The sequence below is a fragment of the Paracoccidioides brasiliensis genome (genome assembly GCF_000150735.1).
Source record: "Paracoccidioides brasiliensis Pb18 unplaced genomic scaffold supercont2.1, whole genome shotgun sequence".
Classification (NCBI taxonomy): Eukaryota; Fungi; Ascomycota; class Eurotiomycetes; order Onygenales; family Ajellomycetaceae; genus Paracoccidioides; species Paracoccidioides brasiliensis.
Genome location: NW_011371358.1, coordinates 400,491 through 426,492, shown reverse-complemented (window position 1 = coordinate 426,492; position 26,002 = coordinate 400,491). Strand labels below are relative to the sequence as shown.

Below are 26,002 nucleotides of genomic sequence, written 5' to 3'. Positions count from 1 at the left end.
TGAAATTATTTAATTTAATCTTTCACTTGATGGGGAATTTCACTCAATAAGAAGTTACATTAGTTGTAGTTAACTTGAATGAAATAAGCTTTGCAGTAAGACTTAGTTAACTAGTTAGTTGTTTCAAAATTAAAAGTTATTATTAAATTATTAACTGCTCATAACCTATGGCATTTAATTATAGTCAATATATTACAAATGAGTTACTATCATTGAATGTATATCATAAGCTAAAAAATATAAAATATTATTTCATAAAATGAACTATATCAGACTTTCTGATATAGAAATATAAATCTACCAGCTAGCTGAGTAATTAAAATTAGTGAATAACTAAGTATAACACTAAATAAATAATAAGTTAAGCTTATTATAGCTAATAAAACAAATGTTCAATAAGTTAACTAGTTAAAAACTACTATTATAAAGAATAATAATAATATAATATATCTTTCACTTATTATTTTATTTATCTTGTCAACTACAGCTGTTAAATATGAACTACTTTAAATTATTAAAATAAGTATATTATAAGTTAGCAAAAAATAATATAAGACTTAATATTAATTATATTAATAAAACTGAATTTGTAAAAATTACTTATAATCTCAGTTATTCAAAATTTTTAAAATATTTAAAAATGTAAACTAGCTAGAATGTCAAATTATAAAAATCAAACTTTGCACAAAACTGCTTTATTAATCAAAGACATAGAATGCTACAAGTTGCAGTTGTCGAAAGTGAAATTATACATATATATGTAGAGAAGGTTAAGAAGAAATATCAAACAGCAGACAGAAAGCTCAAGCTACTAAATAAGTTATGAAAAAGTATGATAAATGAGTGAGAATTTATATGAAGATTTAAGAGAATATTGAGGCTGCCAACTTGCAGCAAATATAATATAGTGAGACATACAGTTAGACAGTGTTTAACAGGCATAAAAAATAGATCTACGCATCTAGTACAAGAACATTCAAGTAACTTGGTATTGCCGCAGTATCACGTGATAAGACCATTAATCATATGCCAAGCCGCTAGTTACCATTTTTTGGCGCAGAAGCTTAATTCAACCCCATCAAAATAAGGCCATCTCAGACCGCCTTGAGCCAATACATCCACAGGCTTCAAAATGCATTTGAACGCTGGTGTCCTTTTATACATTTGAATTTAGGAGGGCAAGTTGTATGGAGGAAGAATTGAAACTGGATCGTGTCTTTCTACTCCGTTTGCTTTTCTCCTTTTCTCAAACGCGGGTAAGCTTACCCAAAACCGATTCTGATGAATATCCGGCTATTTTAACAGGCAGTGTGGTCTCTCCAAGGCCCTCCTCTGTCATTTAAGGCTCTCTTGTACTCATTCTATTAGGCCGCTACATTCAGGGCCTATGAAGTTTGATATTTTAGTCTTTGCTTATGCCACTGCAAATAACGCGGGTTCAAACCGTCATTTTTGTCAAGGCTGTCTGCCAACCACTCATCGTGAATTCACATGCCTTTCTAGCCAGTGGTAAACTGATGTATAGTTTTGGGACACAAAACTTATTGCTTAGTGCTTGACACATAGAAGATTCGATTATAAACCCATTACGCACCAGCTAACCCCCAGTTGATTGAAAGTCATTATTCCAGAGGCACTTCCAAATTCCAGTGTCCATTGTAATTACAATCAGCGAAGGCGACCCTGCCGATTGAAGTCGGGCTTCAAGAATGACTGAATGTCTTTTTCGTGCATGAGTATAATCATATTATTCTCGCACTCCCATCTAGCGAATATTCAGTCGACCACCCAAGTTTGCCTGAGCGGTTACTGGTTGCCTCACTAACTCACCATCAGCTTCCAGAAACTTCAGAAGTTGTGAGCTGGTGTGGGGAGGGCGGGATTGACAGACAGGTCATTTTCGGCCGTTTCCTTCAAGCGGGAATAGAACACTTATTTACCAGCCGATCTTTCCCAGCGTTTTTCGTATCTGCAGCCCAAGGTGTTGTCCAAACTGCCTGGTCTGCAGCCTGACGCCTCTGGCGCAAACCTAGGCGAATCCATGATTGACGCGCCAATCTCCGGGAAACTCCGCTGGCAAGGCTGCGCTGCCTTACCAAATTGCCCCACAAGTACGGAGTACTCTTCTCCATAAAACGCGCCGTAATGTTGCCAGATTTGGGATTTTCTAAATATTGTGCTTCCACGTCTTTTCAACGCTGGAGAAGTTATTAACGCCTGTTATTACTCTTCAGCCCAAGAGGTTCCACACTCTCTTTAGCCGTACGCTGTTCATTTCATTTCTTTTTACTCTTGTTCTTTTCCAGTAGCCAAATGTGTCTAACATAGTATCAGTGTCGCTGCGAAACGCAGAACAATATACGAATCGATATGACGGATTGGACCATAACGAGCCCACGAGGCCCTCGGGAGCATGTACACCATGACAACAACGTTTATCAGTAAGTTTCAGAATTGAAAATAAAACGGGAATTCACTTGTTTTGTGTCTTGAAGATAGTGACAGGTATCCCGGCGGCCGGACTACATATACCCTTTTGGACCAAATGAATCGTACTCGGCATATATATAGGCATACGTGGATCAGTTTCCTGGCGTTGTTTACCTAGTACTTGGTTTGGGCATTCTTGGATAGATTCCATGGTGGTTAACGTCTTGCTAATTTAGAGAGGACGCTTTGTTCCATAATTGGAGTTCTGGAATCACACTTGGTACGGCTATATTACTTTGCTATTCTGGCGGAGAATCCACCGAGCTCCCTCGTGGTGTTCTAATGGTGTCTATCGCCTCATCACGGTGCTTCCCCTCCCTCAGAGGCCTGGCATCCCAAACGTGTCACCCGCCAAACCGGCTGGTTATGGGCGGGTGCCGGCACCTCGGTTTGGTCCTAGGTATGGAGACCTTTGGATTTTCTTTAGGATTCCGTTACTACAATCTTTCCGCACGAATCTCATAGATTCGTCCTTCATTTATTTCTTTAATATCTTTTCCCCTCTAATTTCCTGTGTCTTTCCAATAGCGATGGCACAAGCAACGGTGAGTCTCCTTTAAATGCCCCGAAGTTCTCGGATCTGTCCCGCAATTCTTTTTTTGACTGAGCGCACTGGATTCCCCAGATACCTTCCCACCAAATCCTGTAAATATGGCACCTATTGAATTTCCCATAGATTTCGAACCAGAAGGAATCGGTACGTTATTCGCGAGGTTATCAATTGTTAGTCCGTTGCCTTTTTCCAGAAGTCTGACCAAGACCTTGAGACTACACTTCCGTTCGGTTCAAACCAGCTGCTCTCTTAGGAGAATCCCTTTTCTCCGACTGGCCCAGCGCACAGCCAGCCACGTGGATAATCGCGCCACATTCGGAGTATGTTATGGTCTTATTTCTTTGCCAGATCTAGGACAATTCTGTTGAACATATATTGGTGTTTATCCTTCCATCAGCATTAAATATTTTATCTAACATGTAGTTTCAGGCATGCAAAACATTCGCCACAACATACCGAAATTGCCGATGACGGGTTCCCGGCATCGAGCAGCACCCCGACAATAGGTATTGCGGATGGAAACACGCCAATAAAATTGCTATCAACCGTGAGAATAAACTTGGATCAAGAAAGGTTTCCAAAACTCACCTTATGTCGATTTAGTATGCATGATTAAAGAATGTTGATAGAAAGCTCTAGCTCCGATGATAGCTTCCAGCATCCGGTTAAGCGCAAACCACTCCCAGTTCAATGTATCGAGCCTGGCTGTAATATGCGCACTTTTTCAGACAGAGCATGTTTGCTCCGACACCTACGAGAGGTGCATAAAATCTCCAACCGCTACAAAGTCCCCGGGACCTACCCCTGCCAAATCGCAGAATGTCCACGCTCAACCAAACCTTTCTCTCGACTTTGGAACCTTCAAAACCACATGAAAATTCATGGGCGGTGGAATGAAGGTCAGCTTGAAACTTCTGCAATGCCACCAGTGGAGCGAACGAAACGCCAAAAGTCGGAAAGAGATATACGTTTAGACGATGTGAGATATATATCTTTGGATAGTTTGGATCCCAAGGGTCCACCGCAGTCTCTACAGTCTAGGCTGGAGTCACTTGTGAAGCAGAGAGGAGAGTTGGATGAGAAGATTAGGGCACTCGAAAATGCGCAGCGCATTGTGGAGGATATGGACTGCTGTAAAAAGGGTTATAATGGCATATTTGAGAGTTAACGGTTGGATAGTTGGGACCGAGGTTGTGATTGCTGCGTTTACTTGATTTTTTATTTCCAGTTAATTATTCCTTTCTTAGCAATTCCCTCTGTTTAATTATTTGTTGATGTGTGTGTAATTTTTATGGGGAGTTCTCATGTTGACATGTATGGTGATACATTATATGTCAAACCGCATTTTTGTTATCAAATATCTGAGGCATAAAGAATCCTGATCCCAATGGCATCTCGTTGTCTCCTGGTGTCTCGATTGTACATACGAAGTGGGACGAGAAGAAAAAGGGGTTTAGCCCTAGTTAGTTAATATAATGGAAGGAATGACTAATGCCAAGCCGAAGATCTATTATTCATCAATGACAATGTAAGCACGTGACACAATTGTGAAAAAATAAAGTTGTGTGATTTGTCGGAATCCAATATTTTTTGAAACATCAAACTATCGGAAGAAAAGGTCAAACAACATAATATAACAGTTACTTGAATGCTCATAAGCAGCGATAATTGGGAAACAAACTCGCAGTGTTAGGGGCTATTACGAGACAACGCGTTTTTTGTCTTCGCGTCTGTTTCTTGTCTATGTTCTCCAGGGACCATTATATCCGAACATCTTATTCACCAATTGTTCGATTTCCACCACTTCCCACACCACTTTTCTACCACTACCCTTAGCCTAACATAACGGCTTCTTTTTTAATTTTGTCATCTGGATCTTTCTAGCAAGCGGGTATTTATGGCTTCTGGCAGAAAGCGTAAACGCTCGCAGGTGTTCGAGAACAACGCGAATGCCGGTCCAAACATATCTCCAGATTCCCAAAATAGCAGTGAGTTTGGTTTAGCTGAAACTCTTTCGATACTCCGGAGTGACAACAACCAAACATCTCAGCAATCTGAACCTGCACCAATTAAAAAAAGAAAGAGAGTAGGAAATGAAAAGGCCAAATACCCAACTCTGACCTATATTGAAGGCCGATTGCAGTCTTCTATCAAAATCGCCGATCTGCAAAGTCTCCTCCTCTATTGTATTGGGGATGGCATTGCCCCGCAATGGATCTCAATGAAGCATTCTGGACATGTCAGGAAAGTGGTCGTGTTAATGGTTCCTGGCCTGGAAATCGGCATGTTTGATGGTACTGTACCTCTAGTATCTGACACCTGTTCTGGTCCAACATTAGATGTGAATGATGCCAGTAATTCCACCATAGACAAAACTGACGCGAACGGGACTGGAAATGGCACCGGAGAGAAGAACTCGGGAGAATTTGAGAGCTGGAAGAAAGGCCTACCTCTAGACAAAAACACAGCACAATTCAATCCAAGGCCCCTTTCCGCGGACCAATTGCCTGATCCGTTGAAACCACTAGCTGATATGTTTCCACATGTTTGGCCTGTTAAATCTCCAGGAGACTCAAAGTACAATAAAGTGCATTCCCCACTACAAGCCATTTTATTATCTGCTCTGCCTAAATCAAAAGACACAAATGAGTCCAAGGGTCCGAAGCCTCCGCGCGGAGAAGGCAACTGGTTATCAAAAAGAACGCCAATTACTACATTTCTGAGTTCTTTGGAGGATTTAAGGGATAACGAATATGTACTGCATCCGGCATTGTTTGATGACCCCCAAGATGCATCTGCAAATGCAGATCTTCGTGCTTCTCTGGGCCAGTCTCCAGAGGACGGCTGGGTAGACTCTAAAGTTGATCAATATTCCGATGTCGAAATACCAGAGAAGGACATTCAGAAGGGCAGTATTACGGCGGGACGCGAAATTCTATCTCTCGATTGCGAAATGTGCATCACGGAAGGAGGATCTTCAGAACTTACACGGGTGAGCCTCGTTTCCTGGGATGGTGAAGTGGTTCTAGATGAACTAGTTAAACCAGAGAAACCTATCATCGATTACCTGACGCGATTTTCTGGGATCACACAAGAAATGTTGGATCCTGTAACAACTCGTTTGGCGAACGTCCAACAGAAGTTGCTTTTGCTATTGACTCCCAAAACCATTTTAATCGGCCATTCCCTCAACTCTGATCTCTCCGCCCTAAAGTTAACGCACCCATTTATCATCGACACCTCAATTATTTATCCTCACCCTCGCGGAACTCCTTTGAAATTAAGTTTGAAATGGCTATCCCAGAAGTATCTTGGCATGGAAATCCAAAAAGGCCAAACAGGGCATGATTCCATTGAAGATGCGCGAGCTGTGCTCGAACTCGTAAAGCAGAAGTGCGAGAAGGGTGAAAGGTGGGGAACAAGTGAGGCCTCTAGTGAGAGTATATTCCGTCGCCTTTCCCGAGCTACAGTCCCAGGAAGATCTGGTAGGAGTGCGGAGAACAGAGGCCGAACTGGGGCTGTTGTGGACTGGGGTAGTCCAGAGCGGGGATTTGGGTCTCAAGCGACAGTAGCTTTGGGCTGCAAAAATGATGATGAAGTTGTCGCTGGGGTGAGCCGTGCTGTTAATGGTGACAAGGATGGCCACTTGGTTCCTGGCGGTGGTGTAGACTTCACCTGGGCTCGTCTACGTGAACTAGAAGTATTCCGAGGCTGGTGCAACCGGATCCCCGACCCGACGAAGGTGAATGAGTCCTCCGCAGTCCCAACGAAAGCAGTCGACCCCTTGAATGGAGAACTTTTAGTCGAAGCCGACAATTCCAACCCCGAACATCTTGCATGTGCTGTGGCTAAAACAGTTTCATGTATCCAGCGAATTCTGGATTCTTTACCACCGTGCACCCTTTTCATGGTGTACTCAGGTACAGGTGACCCACGGGAAGTTTCCCGCCTCCAAGAGCTACACAAGATATACTTGCAAGAGTTTCGCTCCCAGAAACCATGGGCTGAACTCAGCGTGAAATGGACAGATACTGAAGAGCAGGCGTTGAAGAGGGCATGTCAAATAGCAAGGGAGGGATGTGGATTCATGACTGTAAAGTAGCTGGGTAATATTTGACTTGAGCATCTCCACCTAACCCCCCTAGTTGGTGGTGGCCATCAAGTTCAAGTGTATACTTAAATACCTAGGTTAAGATATTGTGGAACCAGAGCAACTGGACACAATGAGCGACTTGGTTCCATATATTTACAGCCAAAGGGTATGAATGTTGAAACGGCTCATATTATGCAGTTTTTAGGTCGATGCCAGCCGCAACGTAGGGCATTGCTATGTTGATATCAGCCAAATTCCCTCAGCTTAATTATCGCTGAAAGTAAGCGGATTTGGCGAACTGGAAAATGATCCTAATAAGATACTAGACGAATAAGGAGCCCTGCTCTGACGTACCATTTTGAATTTTTCCAATTAAAAGTAACATTAAAGATTCCCTAAAGAATTATTTGAGAGATAAACATGAGTGACACCATAATCCTTTGCCCCCTTCCTTTGTCTATGTTGTTACTATGAAGCTGCATCTAACGCCTCCTCCCTCTGCATCGCCAGCTTAGCAAGAGAATCCCGAGCCGCAATTTGTGATTTTCGTTTGTCACGAATCGGGTCAGCAAAGCTTTGAGACTGTGCGGTTTCCTGCGTAGATCCTTCACCTTGATTATTGGCGGCTGTGTCCTCCCGGTCAAGTGGAGCATTATCGCTATCGCTCTGGGAATTAGGGATCGTTTTGGAAGGGCACTCGCTGTCTGGCGGCGTTGGTTGAGTTGGATTTTCCTGAGGGTCCCTGGCCTGCTGTTCTTGTGCTGTGATTTCTTCCGTGGTGAGGTTATTAGGTTCCTGGCCAGAGTTTTGCTGTGCATTCCCTTGGTCAAGCGGAGCAAGGGATAAACGACTTGAGAGTCGTGCACTGGCTCTCCTGGCCTTTTTCTTGGGTTTCTTGGGTCTGAATTTGTTCTGGATTTCTGAATCGTCTACTACTGGACAGTGAGAAGGATCTGCAGAGGTTGGTGGATTTGATGCACTTGTAGCATTGTTATCCTGATCCCGCAGGGGAACTTTTGTGGTTGCTACAGTTGCCGATATCGACTTAGTCCTTGGTCGTCCGCGAACAGGCTTAAGAACTGTTTTCTGTTTCGGTTGCCTATCTGGTTTAACTGGCTTTGGGTTGGAAGTTTGTTTCGTTTCCAGATCTTGACGTTTGTCTGGAGATTTTTGAGGACCAATTGCATGAGCAAGAATAGTCTCTTCACCACGATTTGCATCAGTTGACAATTGTTGGTGCTTCGGTGTTTGCCATGATTCAGCAAGCTCATCGGTGTCGGAATTTTGAGTTTCGTTGGCAATTTTATGAGTGATTATTGATCTTGGCAGGGCAATACGGAAATGGGAAGTCACACCACTTGTCAAATTCATCCTTTTCGATGTGGGTTGAAGGCATTCAACATCGGGTAAACTTATATTGTTACCATCTTGTGGCAGATAAATTTCTTGCAGGAAAGGGCGCTTCCCGTTAGAATTCATGGGTGTTGAATGTCCCCTTTGGCCTGAAATTGAGGTATGACGAACTGAATTTGATGCAGGAGTCAAACGGCCGTTGTTAGCAGCGGAGGTTCGCTCGATTTGGGTTGGCGGAGTATTTTCTAACTCCTTGACTTTAAGACGTAAGGAGTCGTTTTCCCGTTTGAGGACATCTATCTCAATCCCTTTGGCTCTGACTTCCCTTAGAGCAGTTGCCATGAGCTCATATCCATCGTGGGGTGCTTGAGATGGATGGTCTTGAGTTGGGACTGACATGGTGAGGCGCCCAATTTCACCTTGCAGAGAGGCGATGGTCTGTCTCAATTCGTCAACCATGAGTTTAAGCTCTTGAGGGATGGGTTGGGTTAATGAAAATGCGAGATGATCTTTTTCAGACTCTTGATTGTTAGATTGGCCGTCTATATGCTGGTGATGGCCATTTGACACACAAGTACTGAAATCCGACGATCCAAAAGGCCACTCATTCATGGCGGAGTTTAAGCGGGGAGAGACCGGCTTTCCTGTAGCGATATCCCTCAGGGAAATTTTATTCAAGGACCAAAGAAAATGAAACTGGCTGGAGCAAGTCAAAATTCATTGCATGACCAAACTATATCAGATAGACTCTTACATAAAGCCATCCCTGGGCATATCTTTTTGTACTCCATGCCCGACAATTTCCAGACATTGTTTACAAATAATTGCGCGGTGCTGCTCATCTTCGGTTGGGTACAGGTGGGAGACTGGCTCGGAAAGAATGCTGTTATCAAACACGCAGATTGAACCGGGCGAATACATATGCGAAGAGCGACTGGTCCAGTAATTGGGGCCAATGGCTAGTATAGAAGCACATTTAAGGCAACGGCATGTTATTGTTTCTGATCCCTCCCAAGGTACTAGAAGAGACGCCGCTGAAGCGATAATGGGATTTAAAGCCATCGACTAGGCACAAAATAACAATATAACAAGAATGTCTTCCTGTTCGTCTGATACTAGAGATCATAATCTACCATCCTCCTGATAGCAGAGAGAGAATTAACCTCTTCTGGATGAAATCTGTTCTCCAATTCCAACATAACTACATCATTTCTGACAGTTCGAAGCGAAGCGGGTGGTTAGAAAGTTTTGATGCAAAGAACACGTGGATGACTAATACGCGTTCAAGCCTCACCTGAGCAAATTGCCGTGGCTGGAGAACTCCTGACGCAGGATATCAACCGTGACGACAACATATCTCGAACCTTTCCGCAAGTGGATCTATAGGACGGTTTCATTATTGGCTTTCTTTACTGCTACTTTGAAATTGCCCTGTATCAGATGTCAAGGCATCCATCTAACATTAGCCCTTATTCATCGGCGTATCTATTTTGCAATACTCAACAACAATGAATAACGTATCCATACTCTGGGCACAACCGGCCATCCTAAACGGTTGATATTGGGGATAATGACTTTAGAGCTCCCATATTCATTTTACCCCACATATATGCCGGCATTAATATCCCATCAGTGAAGCTGGGACAGAAAATCTCTTTATAACTACCGATAACGACCGGTGTGTTCTGCCCAAGTGGTCAATGAGTTTATTATGGGCTGTCGTTTGTCAACTAGCTACTAGTTCGTTCACTCTTTGGTCACATTTTTTCCAGCACCTGCATGCTGGACAATGTCAGCGTTCTTTAATGGGATAGAACTTGACAATGCTGCCGTGGAAGGCTGCATGACGTGTGACTGCTTAGGTAGCCAGCAAGACCAACAAGAAGGAATAACGACCGTTTTTATCTTGTTAAACCCTAGTTGAAATTAAGCGGAAGTTAAATGTGACAAATGCTGTATCAAGGTCTCATAGTTGATGATTGAAAAGGAATTTGATACGACCAACACACTGGAGATTGCAGTCGACATGTAAAGTCTCCAAACTCCGCAGAAACCCCACAAACTTCCTCGCATGTGGATCTGATGGTCTGACTTGGTCTCCCAACATTGGAAACTCATCTTCGTCTTGTTGTCATTGCTTTGGTCGGCTTCAGGAGGATCGAGCTCCGCATTGCGCCTATCAAAAATGGGCTGAAGGAGACGTCCGATATGATATTTGCCAAGAGATATGTGAAACGTTTTGCTCAAGTTCAATGACAACCATGGATGCAGCAGTGTAGCTCTGTGGATATCCACGTGGAATTAGTCGCGTGCGACAGATCAACCGACAACCAATCGATTCATTGGTACAATGTTGCTGTTATGTTTAAAATTTCCAACCTTGCAGACTCGGGAACGGGATCCCAGGACACAGGACACAGGACACAGGACCTCGAGACTTGAACTTTGGCAGGTTCTGGAGTTTATGACAGTGCTCGGGCTATCAGGCAAATCGTGGGATCTTTCTCAGAGGATATTAGATGTGGTTGGGAAGCTAAGCCAAACATATGGAGTTTGGGTCACGTGGTAGGGATAACTAAAGATATTTCTTAGTGCCAGGAACCCTCGGGCCGGAAACCTTATGCCTAAGCAATGCACGGACCAGCTGGGTGCCTGGGGGACAGGATCATCCTAACTCCGAGGCTTCCTTGATCTAGCTTTCAACTTCTGTTTGTTTACTCACTGCCTTCGGGATATGTAGCACATCCATGGGCCCAGCTGTCCCCTATCCTGAGTCAGAGGAAGCTTGTTTCTCGGACCCGGTTGCTTAACTGAGTCACGTTCTCTAGGTGTGTTTTGGTCCACTCTCCCGAATTCGTGCGGCGAAAGATTTTGCTCCGTGTTCACAGGGACTGGGGAGTGGAGTTCAAATCATTTCGCTCTTTGTTCCGTGTTTTGCCATTTCGTTCTCTTTCTCAACTCAGAGCAGTATAGGATGTCGATTGCTGACTGGAATTGATTCTTATTGAACAGATTGATCGGCCCTATTCTGGTACCGACATCCTACGCTCCAACTACCGTCCAATGCCGCATGAAGCACACCTTACCAGGTGCCTCTCACAAAGCATATGAGGATATGAGGATACTTGGTTATTTGGAGTCCGGATTCATGGTTGACGCTACCTAATTGGCATTGGCAGTCTCTGGTTGGGAATGTAAAATACCCTGAGGTGTCCAGGCAGAAACTGAATATTGAAAGAGCCAACCTTTTCATTGGATGGAACATCTCCTGGCAGCATCTTCTAACCTTGGAATTCTGCTGCTTCTCAATATCCGCTGCTGCACCATTTATCGAGCAATTCATGTCTCCCAGATTGGCTTGGACAGCCCTAACGCGCGTGACTCAAATCACTTGGCGCGAAGACACTTCATAGCCGCCATCTCGTTGCCTTATTGTTGCCTGCTGGGGAGATAGTTCCATACCACCCTGCCACGCTCAGTGCATCAGTAAGTGTTACCAGATTTTATCTTAATTTTAGACGCCTGGAAACGTGTGGATATGCTCTGTTTGCCTTGTTTGCCCTTTGGGAATATTGTTCCTGTGACCTTGCTGAATTCCGCCTTTTGGTCTTGCCCAACAAAAAGCAACAGACTCTCCATTTGGCAATTATTGTTTCTTTGTACTTTACGTCTTTGAAACTGACAGCTTGTAATGCAGGCCTACACTGCGCGCTACGATTGGGCTTAGAGAGGAACTTGTGCCAATATTCCTCCGACGCCAAATCAAGGGCATGCTGGGCCTGGCCGCATTCGATCTCCGCCAGCGTACACCTTTCATTTAAATATTGCGGTCCACATTTGACATCCTTTTGAACCTATCGCCAACAGTGAATGTGTGCTTCTCAACCTATTGTCCCATTTCGCCATTTCGATGAATCATACTTCTATTATACCATCATCGTTTTAATATTTAAGTGACAAGAACTTCCGACTTGCCCTTAGTTCCAAGTTTGTTGAAGTGCTACTATAAGTCCTTTTTTTTTCATTTCTAATCACATAATTGTCCCCTATTTTCCTCACACTCTTCTGAAATGGATGAAGCCACCCAGAAGTCTACCCAGCCATACGCTGACCCGCGGCGGATGGGGCTTAACAACTCTGGATTGGATGAACAAGATATTCCCGATATTATTTGTGTTTTGCATCCAAACTCCCTTTCTGCTTACGACGCCGTAAGTGCAACTGCGCGTTATGGACTACAGCATATCTTACAAAGGGACAATCTGGAATACGACAGTGGGGTCCCAAACAGCTCAAATCGCGATATTGCCTTGAGGTTTTCGTCTTCCGTAAAAGATATGAGCATGGGATTTTGTTTTGGTCGCAACCCGAATCGCTGCGATGTATTGCTCGCTCGAGATGATAGCGAAAATAAAATCTCCAAAGTCCACTTTCGGATCTTTCTAACACGAGACAACATCCTAATGCTGCAAGACACTTCAACCAATGGAACCCTTGTAGATGACAATTTTGTTCAGAGGGATAATAAGTTTGGTGCTCCTTCTACCCAAATGCTCGTTTCTGGTTCTATCATTCATGTGACGAATGATTCGATAGCTGGCATTAAGTTCATTGTACGCATTCCTCCTCGGGATGGCTTTGAACGTCAGTACACGCAAAACGTAATTCGTTACATGAATCGTGTACATAATAATGCTTGCAAAAAACCCGGGGTTGGTAGAGGAACACCGGGAAAGGTGGCGCAGCATGACGGTTTTCTCATTGTTCCTCAGCAAGGCGGACAAACTCACGGAATGCACTGGAATGGCGGTTCCAAGTATAATGTTACTGGCCAGATTGGCAAAGGGGCATTTGCTACTGTTTACAAACTCGCAACGAAAAGAGACGGAGTGCTCTACGCTTGTAAAGAGCTCGACAAACGACAATTGATAAAGAATAATATTTCTGACCACAAAGTTAACAGTGAAATGATGATCATGAGTGGATTGCGGCATGTAAGTTAGTCCCATCAATTGTCCTCATTTCTAATGTGTGGAAGCTGACTGCTATTCAGCCAAATATCGTTCAGTTCAGAGACTATCATGATCACGATAACCGCTGGATTTACATTATAATGGAATTTGTCCCCGGAGGTGAATTATCTGCTTATCTTAACCAATGCCATCATCTTGCCGAGGACCAAGTAAAGTCGATTTCTCGCCAAATATTGCACGCCCTTCAGTACCTCCATAGAAGGAGGATAACGCATCGCGATATCAAACCCGACAACATTTTAATCCAATCTTTTGATCCGCTGTTTGTTAAGCTTTCGGACTTTGGACTCTCGAAGGTTGCTCAGGAAGAATCTTTCATGAAAACCTTTTGCGGGACCCTATTGTATTGTGCTCCTGAGGTTTATCCTGAATATGACAAGTACAGGCGAGGAGAAGCAAGGAAGAGAAGACGTGTTGCTGATCCGTGAGCTCTTTGTACCATTTATTGCATCCAACAGCTCTGCTAACTTGTTCTCTCCAGTGTCCCGAGGACATCCCCGTACGATCAATCAGTCGATATGTGGTCCTTTGGCGCAGTGACGTTTCATATTCTTTGCGGAACTGCGCCATTTTCTGGTCGGGGAGACGATCGAGGCGCATCTATGCTCCGCAATATCATGACTACTAATGCGGATTACGATCTACTTCGACATGCGGGAGTATCGGAAGATGGCGTCGATTTTGTTTCGAAGCTACTCAATCGTGATCCGAGGGCTAGACCCAAGGAATCGGAGTGTTTTAAACATCCCTGGATCAGTGACGTTCCAGACGAAATTGCCTATTCACAAATTGACGAACCTGAAGATCAGGAATTTGACCCAACTTTGGCAGCCGTGAGGGAAGTCAACGAAGATGATGAGGCAGAAAGACTCGATGCTTCTGGCATTGATCTCAATGATCGCCTCGACGAAGACTTCGATAAAGAAATCGATGACTTGGAGGACCAAGAGGAGACACCCACGAACCATAATGATGTTAAAAGACAGCGGCTTTCCCATTACACTGAGGAGGAAAGGCAACAAGTTGCCATAACTCACACTCCTGCCGACATAACCTACCCTTCATTACCAAATCTTGATAGTTATGAGCTAGCCCCCAGTATCCTTGCCCAAGCAGCTCAGTCATCGGAGCCCCGCCTTTTTGGGGAGATCACAGGGTGTGACCTGGGGTCCTCCGGCGCCTTTGGGGCCAACAACAATCTACCCGAAAATATCTCCAGATTTGAACTCCGTTCTAATTGTGCGGATCCGTACGATTATACTTCATCGGATGTTGAATCATCAAAAAGTATCAATATCATGGCTCCTCCTCCAGCGCGGACCTACCATCAACGTTCTGGCGTTACACTACAGCGCGGTACCTCTGCACCAAGCTTAATGGGCGCAGAATCACTGGTGGGCCAGTTACATATGGAATCTCCTGATGGACGATCACCAGACTCCACGAATCCTACTAGCAACAATCAAACTACCCCAGAAGATTCTACTGACAGCGCACTGTCTTCTAAAGCCGGAGATTCAAAAAGCGGGTCGCAAGATGATAAGAGAGAGGAGTTTAGGCAAAATCACAATGGCCTCGACTCTAACCAAGCACGATCAATTTACGCTGGCGACAAATGCCTCCCCACCCCAGAAGCCGCGCCCAGATCTGCAGCCAACCCATGCCATTTAGGACCCGAGCACACCTCTAAATCATTCGACCCAAATCTACACCTCGAACTCGCCACCACCATCGACGAGCGGACAGGAAAAGAAGTCTCACGGTTCGATGGCTCCGACGCTGACTCGGGGGCTAGGGAGTCAAATCCTGCAGAGGGTCGATGCTCCCACGACCCTAGATCAACGCCTAAAGTCGCAAGCCACAAACATGCTATAAAACCAACACCCCCATTCGGGGCACTCATCTCAATTCCCGGGTCGATCACTGAGACAACTCTTTACCTTGAGTCGCGCATGACCTCGTGGGGGCGAGGACCTAGGGTAACCGTTCGTTATTCGGATCCTATGGATAGCCGTATCCCGGCCTATGCTCTTGAACTCACATTTTGGGCGCCATCAATCGAATCGCGAATAGCTCAGGGTGAAGACTGGACCCAGGTTCCTGGTGTTATGACCATCTTATCCACTAAAGCAAGTAATTGCATCTGGGTCAACAATGTGGAACTGCGCAAGGAGACACAGTCCCGGGATGCACGTCTTTTTGGCAAATTGTACACGGGCGATATAATCACTGTGTTCAGAGACCGCAAGCGCTATCTGCGCTTTCGATGCGAGTTTTACCATGGGGAAAGCGCCAGGATGCGACCTCTAGAGGAGAAAGGGTTCATTATTCAAAAGGCGAAATATGAGCGGAGTAGAAGTGAAGGTGAAGTGAGTTTGAAGACTATCCAGGACACCAAAACGGAGACAGCGCCGGCGGCGGCATCCACTATTGCTGCCTAAACGGAGGGCGATTGTCGGATTGATGGGAAACACGAAAAAGGGGCCTAGCAGAATTGATTGATGTTTGGGTTTGGGCTTTTACACCGGTTTGTTTGGTTGGTATGGTAGTACGCAAGCGATTTCTTTGCGTCCAACTTGTATTTTGGTTAGCTCCTCGTGACTGGGCTCATGCCCCCTAAAGTTTCCTAATTGCGCATCCCCAACCCTTGTTTTACATTTATCTACCTCTTATTTTGGTTTACCTACGCGTACCCTCCTTGCTTAATTTTGCCTATTTGTTTAAGGGCTTGAAGGATATGCGAGATTTCCCCTGATCTAAGGAGTGTGATATTATCTCAATATGGGGGAAGATTATTAAGGATACAAATACAAATTATTCATACACAGTTCGGCAATGTAAACGCAACTTGTCATTAGTATCGGCATGTTTATAACTCCTAACTAACAGATATATCAACAGATTCTTGGACAGAACAGTTTTCGGCTTTTCGGGGGTTTTTAGCCTTTAACTAGTCTTGGACTGATGCAGTAGATCTAGATCTGATCTCCTAAATTAGCACCTTTGACAAAAACTCCCTTGCCTTCAATATATGTTTGCATTGTCGGAACTCGGCAAGGGCACAAAATAATGGGATTCAAAGCCATCAAAGCCTATCCTTGCATTTTAAACAAATAGCTTCGCTAGCGAGGGTTCTGGTGGACAGGCAAAGCTCGACAGCCTGTGTCTATCCCATCCTACCCTTCAATACAGAATAGCGGGTGCGTTGATGTCAACATGATGTCCATTGTCCAGACAGTCCCTCGTTTGATTCTGTTGCTGCTCGTATCTCTTCTCCCCTGTGTGTCAGCCCAATGGATCTATCCTCCCAACATCCCTTCCGGCAAAAACCTCGCTGATTACACATCCAGCGCCACCTCCCCCATCACCGACTTTCACGTCTACGATATTGTAGTTGGAGGCTTCAGAACACCCAAGCCGAGCTTTACAATCTCCCGATGCGCCAAAGAGGGTCGAACCGTTCCGATCTATCCATCAAACAGCACCTTCAATTCCACTGATGGCCATCTCGCTGCGGACGGCACCTGGGAGGCCATGGATAGCTACAGCAATGGGCCTTGGGCCAATATCTACAGAGCAGGCAAGCAGCCATGGATCTCTCCCTTGTGGCACATGGTTGGTAACGAAACAACGGGCCGCGTGTGCTGGTGGGAGCTGTATAGTGTGCATGAAGAGAAGATACCCTGCTACCCGACGGAAGAACACGATTGTACCAACGCATTCACACGGACGGTGACGGTGCTTGGGAATGATAGGGAGAATTACTTTGCGACTGTACCGTTCGTCGTGCACCCGGAGATGAGGGAAGGGAAGAAGAACTATACATGGCGGAACGGCGATCATACGGGGTCGAGAACGACGTTGGTATTTTCCAACAGGCCAACAGGAAACGCAGCAGTGCGGTTAGAGGCAGCGTTTTCATTAACCGGAATCCAAGGCGGTGTGCTGGCTGGTTTGATATCAGCCCTTGGGGTGGTCCAGGGATATTTTTAGTAGTTAACTATGCAACCAGAAAGCCATCACCGCCATTAGTTTGACCATTTAATCCAAGCTTGCATTTTTCTCTCACCATTAAAAGAGTGAATTGCGTGTCTTCAACATAACTAAGCAACCACCAGCTCTATTTTTTCAACCCGTAGCATAACTACCAACAACATCTGGTGTTTGCATATAACCCTCTACATGCCACACGAGAACAGTGTAGAATCCAAATAAGTGGAATGACCACTGTTTCTGCTCTCTGCTCTGCTCGCTAATATCTGCGAATTTCACCCAGCTTTTATAGCCACGGATCGTTCGCCTCAACCCCCATGCTTTGGTAAACTACGGCTTATGTTTGCTAAATTACGTACAAAGATTAGTATTCTAGTTGACATGAGTGTGTGTGTGTGTGTGTGTGTGTGTGTGTGTGTGTGTGTGGCTGGCGATTTTCTGAATTCAAGAAGAAATTTAAAAGTGAAATTAAATGAAAATTACAAAATAACCGATAAATAGCTAGTTTGTGGCATTGTTCGATGGGATATCTCACTCCGCAGCGAGTTCGCTCCGCTGCTGTTTGACGCTGCATCTCGCCTCGCTTGGCGGTGTTAGCTGCATTGGCAGGCATAAAAGAACAGTTGCCACCAGGTGGGGGGGGGGGGGGGGGGGCTGCTTCGTTGTGTTTCCTTTCTCTAATAATATTTATCGTTGCCATATATATTCTCCAGAATTGTGCTTGTCCGCTGGTTCCAATTGGATTTTCTGAGTGCTCTGAACTTCTTTGTCACTCACCCTTTACCACCGGCCTCATGCAGACCCCAGGCTCATCCCGCAGAAGGAAAACAACAATTCTCCCTCCTCGTAAGCCCCACAAACCTTGGGTCAAACGTCCTGCATCTGACATATTTCATAGGGCCTGATATTCCAAATGGGGTGGCGTTGGAAGAGATCGTACCCAACAAACATGACGCGAATCTTAGCCGTATCCGCAAATTTGCAGTCCGCCCTTCTTCTTCGACTGCGCAAGAAGTCTCACAGTGGCCATGCCTTCGGCGAGTTCAATGGCGGCGAGATAGCATCCACCATGCGTACAAAGTCCCGCCGGTAAGCAGGACTCACCACCGGGATGCGCTTGTCTACCAAACCCGAGGCCAAACTGTGTATTCTGGCGATGACATGTGCAGTGGGTGTCAAGGGGGAAGAGGTCCGTTTGTAACCTGTGTGGTTGCTATGACAAGTGACGGCAATTACGCAGGAGGGGCCTGTGCGAACTGTGTGTGGCGTCGACAGGCGCATACGTGCACCCTAAAGCAACCTGATGACATTGATTCTGGGGGTGAGCTACTCTGTTCTCTTGCGTGCTTTTCTCGTTATATATGCTTGCCTGCCCTTGAAACTCCTTTCCTATCTGTCCTATGTATGCTAAAGGGACAACTTGCCTAAAGAAAGTGAATATGAAGAATCTGAATGTGAAACGGGTGGGGATGAGGATGGGGATGAGGAAGTAGAAACAAATCTACAAACTCCTCCGCCATCGCAGGCTTCCAAACGTAAGGCGTCGTGGACAAACAGGACTCCGACAAAGTCGTCCAAGACGGTGTCAAGCAACCGCGTCGCAAAACGGAAACCCCTCCCGCAAGAACCATCGGATACCGGGGGTCACGGAAGAAATCATGGAAGAAATCCCAAAATAGCTGTTATTATCCCATCTCGTTCCAACTCCAGCCCAACTTCATCAAGCAAGAAGTATTTCAGAATCCCACCCTCCCTCTCTCCAAACATTACGGAAGATATACGTCAAGCCGTTCACGAATTGGATGAACTGCGTACAAAATTGTATTCCCGGCTTGAGGTGCTTGAGTCGATCCTGCTTGAGAGCTGGGAGTAGGTTTGTTTACGTTTAAAACCATTCAACAACAAGAAGAAAAGAAGAAAAGCTGCCCCGTCTTTCACTAGGAGGGAGAGAGAAACAATACATGACCTCTACGCAACAGGAAATTGATCTTGCTACGCATCGCGGCGTATGTTGGAATGCCGAATGAGCTGTTGGCATTCATGGCAGATCCCCATCCAGCGTATTCCAAGCCATGGCCCGAAAATGGATTCCCGTGATCGAAGCCATTATGTAGTTTAGTCGTGTTCATTCTAAAGCCTCCAATTGAAAATTCCTCCATGTCGAAAGCCTAAATTCTCTCCACGCCTTGTTAATAATAATTATAATCATTATTATGATATGCCCAGCCGAGCCTTTTCAAAGAGTAATAAAATGATTTGTCAAATCATTCTTGGTAACTGGTTAACTAACTGGCCAAGGGTTAGCTAAATAGACCGTGGACAACCTCATATGACTCGGATAGAATAACTAACTCCCATAACCAATCACACCGCACAAACCAAAACCAATTGCATCCCTCCGCGCATAACCCCCCAAGGATGTGCGCAAGCATCATTAGGTGGACTGAACAAGGGCGATCTGCCAGGGCCTCATCTCGCGCACCGATAACATGGCCAATGGGAAAAAAGAAAAAAAAAAAAGAAAGACCCCTATATCCACGTTATTTATCGTCTGGTGCGCATCGCGCATTGCAGATTTCCACAAGGCACAGAGTGCTTGTCGTGAGGCCTGTCAGAAATATTAAACCGATTGGACACCAGAACCCCCCCATCTCATTGCGCACTGCCTTAAGTTACTACATTTCTTTCCGGCTACACTACTAACCCGTGACGATGATGATAATGATGATGCAGTCGGGCTGAAGTCCCCGGATCCCAGTGTGGTGGTTCGCCCAGCGTCCCGCCGGAATTGGCGGATCTTGGTATGGAAGGGAAAACACACGGGAATTAGGCGACAGAGATATTCCTAGCTGCTGGATGTCCTAGAACTGGAGAATGAAGGCCATGAGATGAGATATATATGCTCACTCGGCAAAGGGAATGATGTTATATGGCAAGCAGTCAGGAGTTTTCGAGTCGAGGGATTTGGATGAGGTTTTCTCTTTCCGGGTGTTGGATGAGAACGTTGTTATTCATGCCCAGGGAGTCATTCTTGGCCAGAAAGTCATTGTTGCAAAATACAGAGCAGCGGCAGTGCAGGCTGATGGTAATAACGAAATTGATCACGACGAATTCCTTATGTGTACGTCTGAAGAACAAGGGGGGTTACCGGATATACTACTGTGTATATGCATCCATGGCTTTATGCGTCTGATGCCTGAGATACGGAGAAGCAGAATCGATCATCCTCAATCACTGAGGAAGTGTACAAGGGTCCCGAGGGCAGTTGGCCGCAGGACAACGCGCTGGGGACGGCTGGGCAGATCAATCTGGCGCAGTGGATGATGGGGTTGGGAGGGGTGGCGATGTGGTTGCTGACGAGGCATGGGGAGCCGGAGCCGGTGGGGAGGTGGATTTGGAGGGTAGGGATGGGGCGGAGAGAGAGGAGAGGAGGGGAGGGAGAGGAGAGAGAGGAGGGTGGGTCTATCATTATATGAGTTTCCCGTCTGATATCTCATTAAAGACGTATTACGCAATTCTGATTCTCTCTTGTTGGGGAGTGATATGCCAATGCCAATTAATAGACGACGGATGGTCTGGGCGGGGGAACCTGCTGCAAAAAGGGGTTGGTTGTTGGTTATCCGTTTACACTTACAACCCCTTCCCCTTTATAGAGGGGGATGTAACTATAACAAGGGTTGTCGTGCCTCTTTTGCGGACCTTGCTTTTGTTTATATTCTGACTTTTGGGGTATTTCATGAGTAAATATTAGTGTGTCCTGGAAAGATTATAATGTTGAGTTATACAAATCTAGTTATTTCTTCTTTTCTTACTAGTCGGTAGAATTAAACCCATTTTATTTATTTACTTATTTATTATTATTATTATTATTATTATTATTATTATTATTATTATTATTTTAAAAAAAAAACAAGCATCATCAGTTACCCGAAATGACTTTTGCCGGTTCTGATGTTCGTTATGGTATCTCAAACAAACCCCGCAGCCCCGATCCATGGGTTGATGTGAACGTTATATCGAAGAAGAAGGAAAAAACCAAAATAAATACACAAAAACATCCGAACCCTACCTACCATACTTGCCCCCACCAAAGAGGCGCCTCGATGACGTCTAACGCGCTCCAACAGCTGTGCTTCATGACACACACACACACACACACACACACACACACACACACACATACACACACTCACTCACTCACACACTCACATATATATATATATATATATTTCCTGATGATTTGTCGGCGGCTGGTCAAAATGGTCCCTTGAAGCACCATCGGGAGCCCTTGTTTGATGTCATTGAAAACACGGCCACCGCTCGCCTGAGTCGTCGGTTGATGGATCCATCCCTTGACAAACAAGTAACTGCTCCGTAGGAGAGGAGGAGGATGATGATGATGATTGGTGGCTTCTCCTATGGAGACGACACCGCCACTCGCAACCAGGGCTGAAACATACGAATCCGTCCGGCTCGGCGATTTATGTGAACAACTATGATGAACATCGATACATGTCGGGATTTCTAAGTTGCCGGTGATTGTATGAAATGATTGAGACTTCGAGTCCGACGGTGCGCAAGGATTTCCTCTCCACCCTTGACTCGGGAATTTTGTGCACCATGTGGAGTTGCAGAACGGGGTCCGTATGGAAGAACCAGGACGGACGGACCTTGCAAGCTTCATGAACATAGTAATAGAACCCCATGGCTGGCTAACTGGGGAAACAATCTCATGGGACGGCAAGTTACAGCGATAAAATTACAGATAGACGCCCGTGTTGATTGGCTGTCCCACAGCGGTTGCTGAGGGCATTTTACTTTTTCATTTTACTTTCTCTTTCTACTGTTACCAGATTGCCTCCCCAAAAAAGCCCGCCCTCCTTTCTCCGATCAAATGACTCGGCAGAAAAGTGTGGCCTGCAAAAGTGGTCCAGGCGGTCCCCAGTTGTTCCCAGACTTTTGTGTTCATAATTTGCCCGAAACTGCCTTGGATTGCTCGATCAGGCAACTTTCGGCTTTTTCTTTTTCTTTTTCTTTTCTTTTCTTTTCTTTTTTTTTTTTTTTTTTTTTTGTGTGTGTGTGTGTTTCTTTTCCTGTCTGGGTCCAACGTCTGAGGATCACCTTCAACATCCTCAGCCACAGGTAAACTGCTTCTTGTTCGTCCATCTCCTGTATCTCTTCGGATCTGTTTCTCGCCTCCCAACCTGGTCCTGGTCCTCTCCTCCAAACCCTGCCTGCGTGTCTCACTTCCAACCCCCCCCCCTCCCCCGCGGTTACCGCTAGAGCAAATACGGGGTGCATACGCAGAACCGGCCAGAGAACCCTCACACATAGCAGTAACTGACTCGACCTCAAGTAGCTGCAAGTAAAATCCACAGGCATTCACCGCATCATGGACATGTCAATCAGCTGCCAATCCATACGAGTCAACTTGGGTGTTTGATGCATGCGTAGGAGAGTACAAGTACCTGGTTTGATTACACATTAAATTGATTGATTACTCATGAGCAAGTGCCTCGCCAATCAAGTTAGTTACGGGGTCAACTCGACGTTGGTAATTCGTATTACATAACCCAGTGTTTGGCCGGGGGGGGGGGGGAAACGCGGTTTACCGCAGCGTTGCCGTCCAGGAACCCCAGCAACCCGTCAGTTGAGCCGTTGTCCTGGGTAATCGCAATACGGAAAAGTAACCAACCAACCTTGAAATCTATCTCGGCTAGTCATCGCCAACGACACATATTCTCCCCATCGCCTGTCTCTCGTCTGTCTCTCTCTCTCTGTCACTCACTCACTCACTCACTCACTCACTCACTCACTCTCAATCACTTACTCTCTCTCTCTCTCACTCTCTCTCACTTTCACTCTCACTGTCACTCACTCTCACTCACTCTCTCACTCACTCTCTCTCACTCACTCACTCACTCTCTCTCTCTCTCTCTCTCTCTATCCTCATGATATACAACCCTATCTGCTGATAGTTCGGCTGGCACCTTGGTCGTACGCCATACTAAACCTTCTTTAATTCTTGTTTATCCCCCCCCCCCCCCCCCCCCCCCCTTTTGGCTCTTCCCTGGATTTTTTGTTTTTTTTTATTTTATATTTAAATCCCTGCCCTTTTGTTCTTCTGGGCCGGAACCATTCATTGATCGATTTACCCATGGTATAAACAAAGATCCATATGCAGAGTACAGATGCACACAGGACCCCTGTTTGAACACCTTAACAAGACACACCAGTCGGAAAATCAAAACTCCTACGCACTTCGTGGGTTGAAGGGAGGATTTCGATCTCTCCCGTCTTCCTGCTCTCCTGCCGTCCTTCAAGCTGGCGACAAAATCCTTGACAAACAGCCGTGCTCCGCGCCATCGCAGACGCTCCTCTTCCCTTGCCACTCCCTTGAAGAATCATCCTCCCTCGCCCGTCGGGTCTAGACGTGATCAAGCTGTCACCTCCACCCTTCCAGCGTGCTCGTTCCTGCTCCCCTCCATCTCTGCTGCCCCCGATATCGATATCAGGCCGGGTATGGACACGGGGCCTTCGCCCACGCCCATGTCACTCTCGAGCTCTCCCTCACCCCGCCGTGGTGGAGGATGGCCCAGTCCCGGTCTGCCTACCGGCGCCAACAGTTCTGGGGGTTCCAGCCCTTCCAGGGGCTTCCAGGATACATCTAACAGCAACACGAGTAGTGGAAATGGCACTTTTCATGCAAACGGCTCGCCCCTGAGTGTTAGAGCTGCTGCCGCTGCTGGTGGCAGCAGTGTCCCGTGGGCCTCTGCGAAGGCGAAGAGCAGGCGGATAGTTGGCTACCCATCCTTTTCCACCAGAAATAATGGCTTTTTCTCACGACAACGACGCAAGATATCCGCGAGTTTACCGCGGTTTCGTGTCAATTCTATGCTGGAGTATGGCGAGAAGGAAAAGCTGGGCCGCGGGCGATGGTCGGGTGCCGGTGCGCTATTGCGCGCTCGCATCAAATCTTTACTGTATACTGTTGTGCGGAAGTGGAGGTTTAGATCTATTCTCCTTTTGCTGCTATCCTTTATCTTCTGGTTTTCTTATTCAGCTCGTGAGTGACCCTTTATGTCTCTCTCTCTCTCTCTCTCTCTATTTCACTGAAGAAAAAGGAAGCAAAAGGATATCAAGACACCCTAACAAATTCTAACGTTTTCAACAGGCATCATGCAATCATATCGGGGATCCTCGCTGGGTGGAGGGAAGAAGATTGTGTTGATCGTTGGGTCGAATATTGGTGGAGGCGTTATGGAATGGAAAGGCCCTCGAGAATGGGCAATTGAACGAGATAGCCTGAAAAACAAGAAAAACTACGTGAAGCGCTGGGGTTACGATCTAGAAATCGTCAACATGGTCACGAAGAGACGTTATGCGCATGAATGGCGCGAGAGCTGGGAGAAGGTTGATGCGATCCGTCAAGCTATGCGGCGATATCCTCGCGCGGAGTGGTATGTAACTGAGCTCGCTCCCGGGGACGGATATAAAGGAATATGCTACCCAAAATTTACTAACAACCCCTCTCAGGTTCTGGTGGCTCGACCTGCACACGTACATTATGGAGCCCAGCTTTTCCGTCCAATCCCACATCCTCAACAACCTCGAGAGCAAAATATACCGTGACATAAACTTCTTCAACCCGCTCAACATCACCCACCCCCCACCCGTCCCCTATCTAGACCCCATCTCCCTCTCCCCGACAGGTGACGGCAAATCCTCCTCCGTAAACATGGTAATCTCCCAAGACTGCACAGGCTTCAATCTAGGCTCCTTCATGGTCCGCCGCAGCGCCTGGACCGAACGCCTCCTCGACATCTGGTGGGATCCCGTGCTCTACGAGCAAATGCACATGGCCTGGGAACACAATGAGCAGGACAGTCTGGCACACCTCTACGCCAGCCAGCCGTGGATACGGCCGCATATTGCCTTTGTGGCGCAAAGGAGGATAAACGCATTCCCGCCCGGTGCGTGTGGGGATGGTACGGATCGCCAGTTCCATTATCACCGGAAGGATCGGGATTTCGTGGTCAATATGGCCGGGTGCAATTGGGGGAGGGACTGTTGGGGGGAGATGTATTATTATCGGCAACTGAGTTATTGGCTTAATCGGACCTGGTGGGAGCGGCTTAAGGAGGGGCTGACTGGGTTGTTTTTGAAGATGGTTGGTAAAGAGGAGATGGAGAATAAGTGGTGATGCATAGAATTTCGCTTTTGTTCGAATTCCCCCCCCCCCCCCCTTTTTTTTTTTTTTTTCCCTTCTTTTCCTCTTCTTTTCTTCTTCTTCTTCTTCTTCTTTTTATACTGGTTGTCGGTTTCGTTGGATTCTTTTTTCTTTTACGTTTTCTGCTCCTTAAGTCCCACCGTTTTCTCTATATATTCCTCCTACCTTTTTGTTTGATCGGGATACATTTCACTTTTTCACGTCTCTGGGTTATTTCCTTTTAAGTGGAATGGTTTATTCACTTCTTGTTGCTCTAT

The 26,002-nt window shown here is 45.9% G+C and overlaps 7 protein-coding genes across 7 annotated transcripts; 6 read left to right on the top strand and 1 right to left on the bottom strand.

The window, feature by feature from the left end:
* Positions 1 to 2,370: 2,370 nt before the first annotated feature.
* On the top strand, positions 2,371 to 4,211 carry PADG_00124 (uncharacterized protein; the record flags this gene model as incomplete). The annotated part of the gene is made up of 7 exons (XM_010757402.1): positions 2,371 to 2,441; positions 2,744 to 2,890; positions 3,019 to 3,035; positions 3,116 to 3,187; positions 3,258 to 3,363; positions 3,473 to 3,549; positions 3,673 to 4,211. The coding sequence occupies 7 exons, from the start codon at positions 2,371 to 2,373 to the stop codon at positions 4,209 to 4,211; spliced, it is 1,029 nt and encodes a 342-aa protein (XP_010755704.1).
* A 729-nt stretch (positions 4,212 to 4,940) lies between these two features.
* PADG_00123 (uncharacterized protein) lies at positions 4,941 to 7,145 on the top strand (the record flags this gene model as incomplete). Its single annotated transcript, XM_010757908.1, has 1 exon — positions 4,941 to 7,145. One exon carries the CDS (start codon positions 4,941 to 4,943, stop codon positions 7,143 to 7,145), a length of 2,205 nt encoding a protein of 734 aa, XP_010756210.1.
* A 459-nt stretch (positions 7,146 to 7,604) lies between these two features.
* On the bottom strand, positions 7,605 to 9,410 carry PADG_00122 (uncharacterized protein; the record flags this gene model as incomplete). Its single annotated transcript, XM_010757401.1, has 2 exons — positions 7,605 to 9,189; positions 9,244 to 9,410. The coding sequence occupies 2 exons, from the start codon at positions 9,408 to 9,410 to the stop codon at positions 7,605 to 7,607; spliced, it is 1,752 nt and encodes a 583-aa protein (XP_010755703.1).
* A 3,149-nt stretch (positions 9,411 to 12,559) lies between these two features.
* PADG_00120 (CAMK protein kinase) lies at positions 12,560 to 15,963 on the top strand (the record flags this gene model as incomplete). The annotated part of the gene is made up of 3 exons (XM_010757400.1): positions 12,560 to 13,483; positions 13,543 to 13,946; positions 14,004 to 15,963. The coding sequence occupies 3 exons, from the start codon at positions 12,560 to 12,562 to the stop codon at positions 15,961 to 15,963; spliced, it is 3,288 nt and encodes a 1,095-aa protein (XP_010755702.1).
* A 775-nt stretch (positions 15,964 to 16,738) lies between these two features.
* On the top strand, positions 16,739 to 19,388 carry PADG_00119 (uncharacterized protein; the record flags this gene model as incomplete). The annotated part of the gene is made up of 3 exons (XM_010757399.1): positions 16,739 to 17,474; positions 18,414 to 18,836; positions 18,946 to 19,388. The coding sequence occupies 3 exons, from the start codon at positions 16,739 to 16,741 to the stop codon at positions 19,386 to 19,388; spliced, it is 1,602 nt and encodes a 533-aa protein (XP_010755701.1).
* Positions 19,389 to 20,437: 1,049 nt separating this feature from the next.
* Positions 20,438 to 20,839, top strand: PADG_00118 (uncharacterized protein; the record flags this gene model as incomplete). The annotated part of the gene is made up of 1 exon (XM_010757398.1): positions 20,438 to 20,839. One exon carries the CDS (start codon positions 20,438 to 20,440, stop codon positions 20,837 to 20,839), a length of 402 nt encoding a protein of 133 aa, XP_010755700.1.
* A 3,225-nt stretch (positions 20,840 to 24,064) lies between these two features.
* On the top strand, positions 24,065 to 25,718 carry PADG_00117 (uncharacterized protein; the record flags this gene model as incomplete). The annotated part of the gene is made up of 3 exons (XM_010757397.1): positions 24,065 to 24,581; positions 24,690 to 24,975; positions 25,052 to 25,718. The coding sequence occupies 3 exons, from the start codon at positions 24,065 to 24,067 to the stop codon at positions 25,716 to 25,718; spliced, it is 1,470 nt and encodes a 489-aa protein (XP_010755699.1).
* Between the last annotated feature and the right edge of the window lie 284 nt (positions 25,719 to 26,002).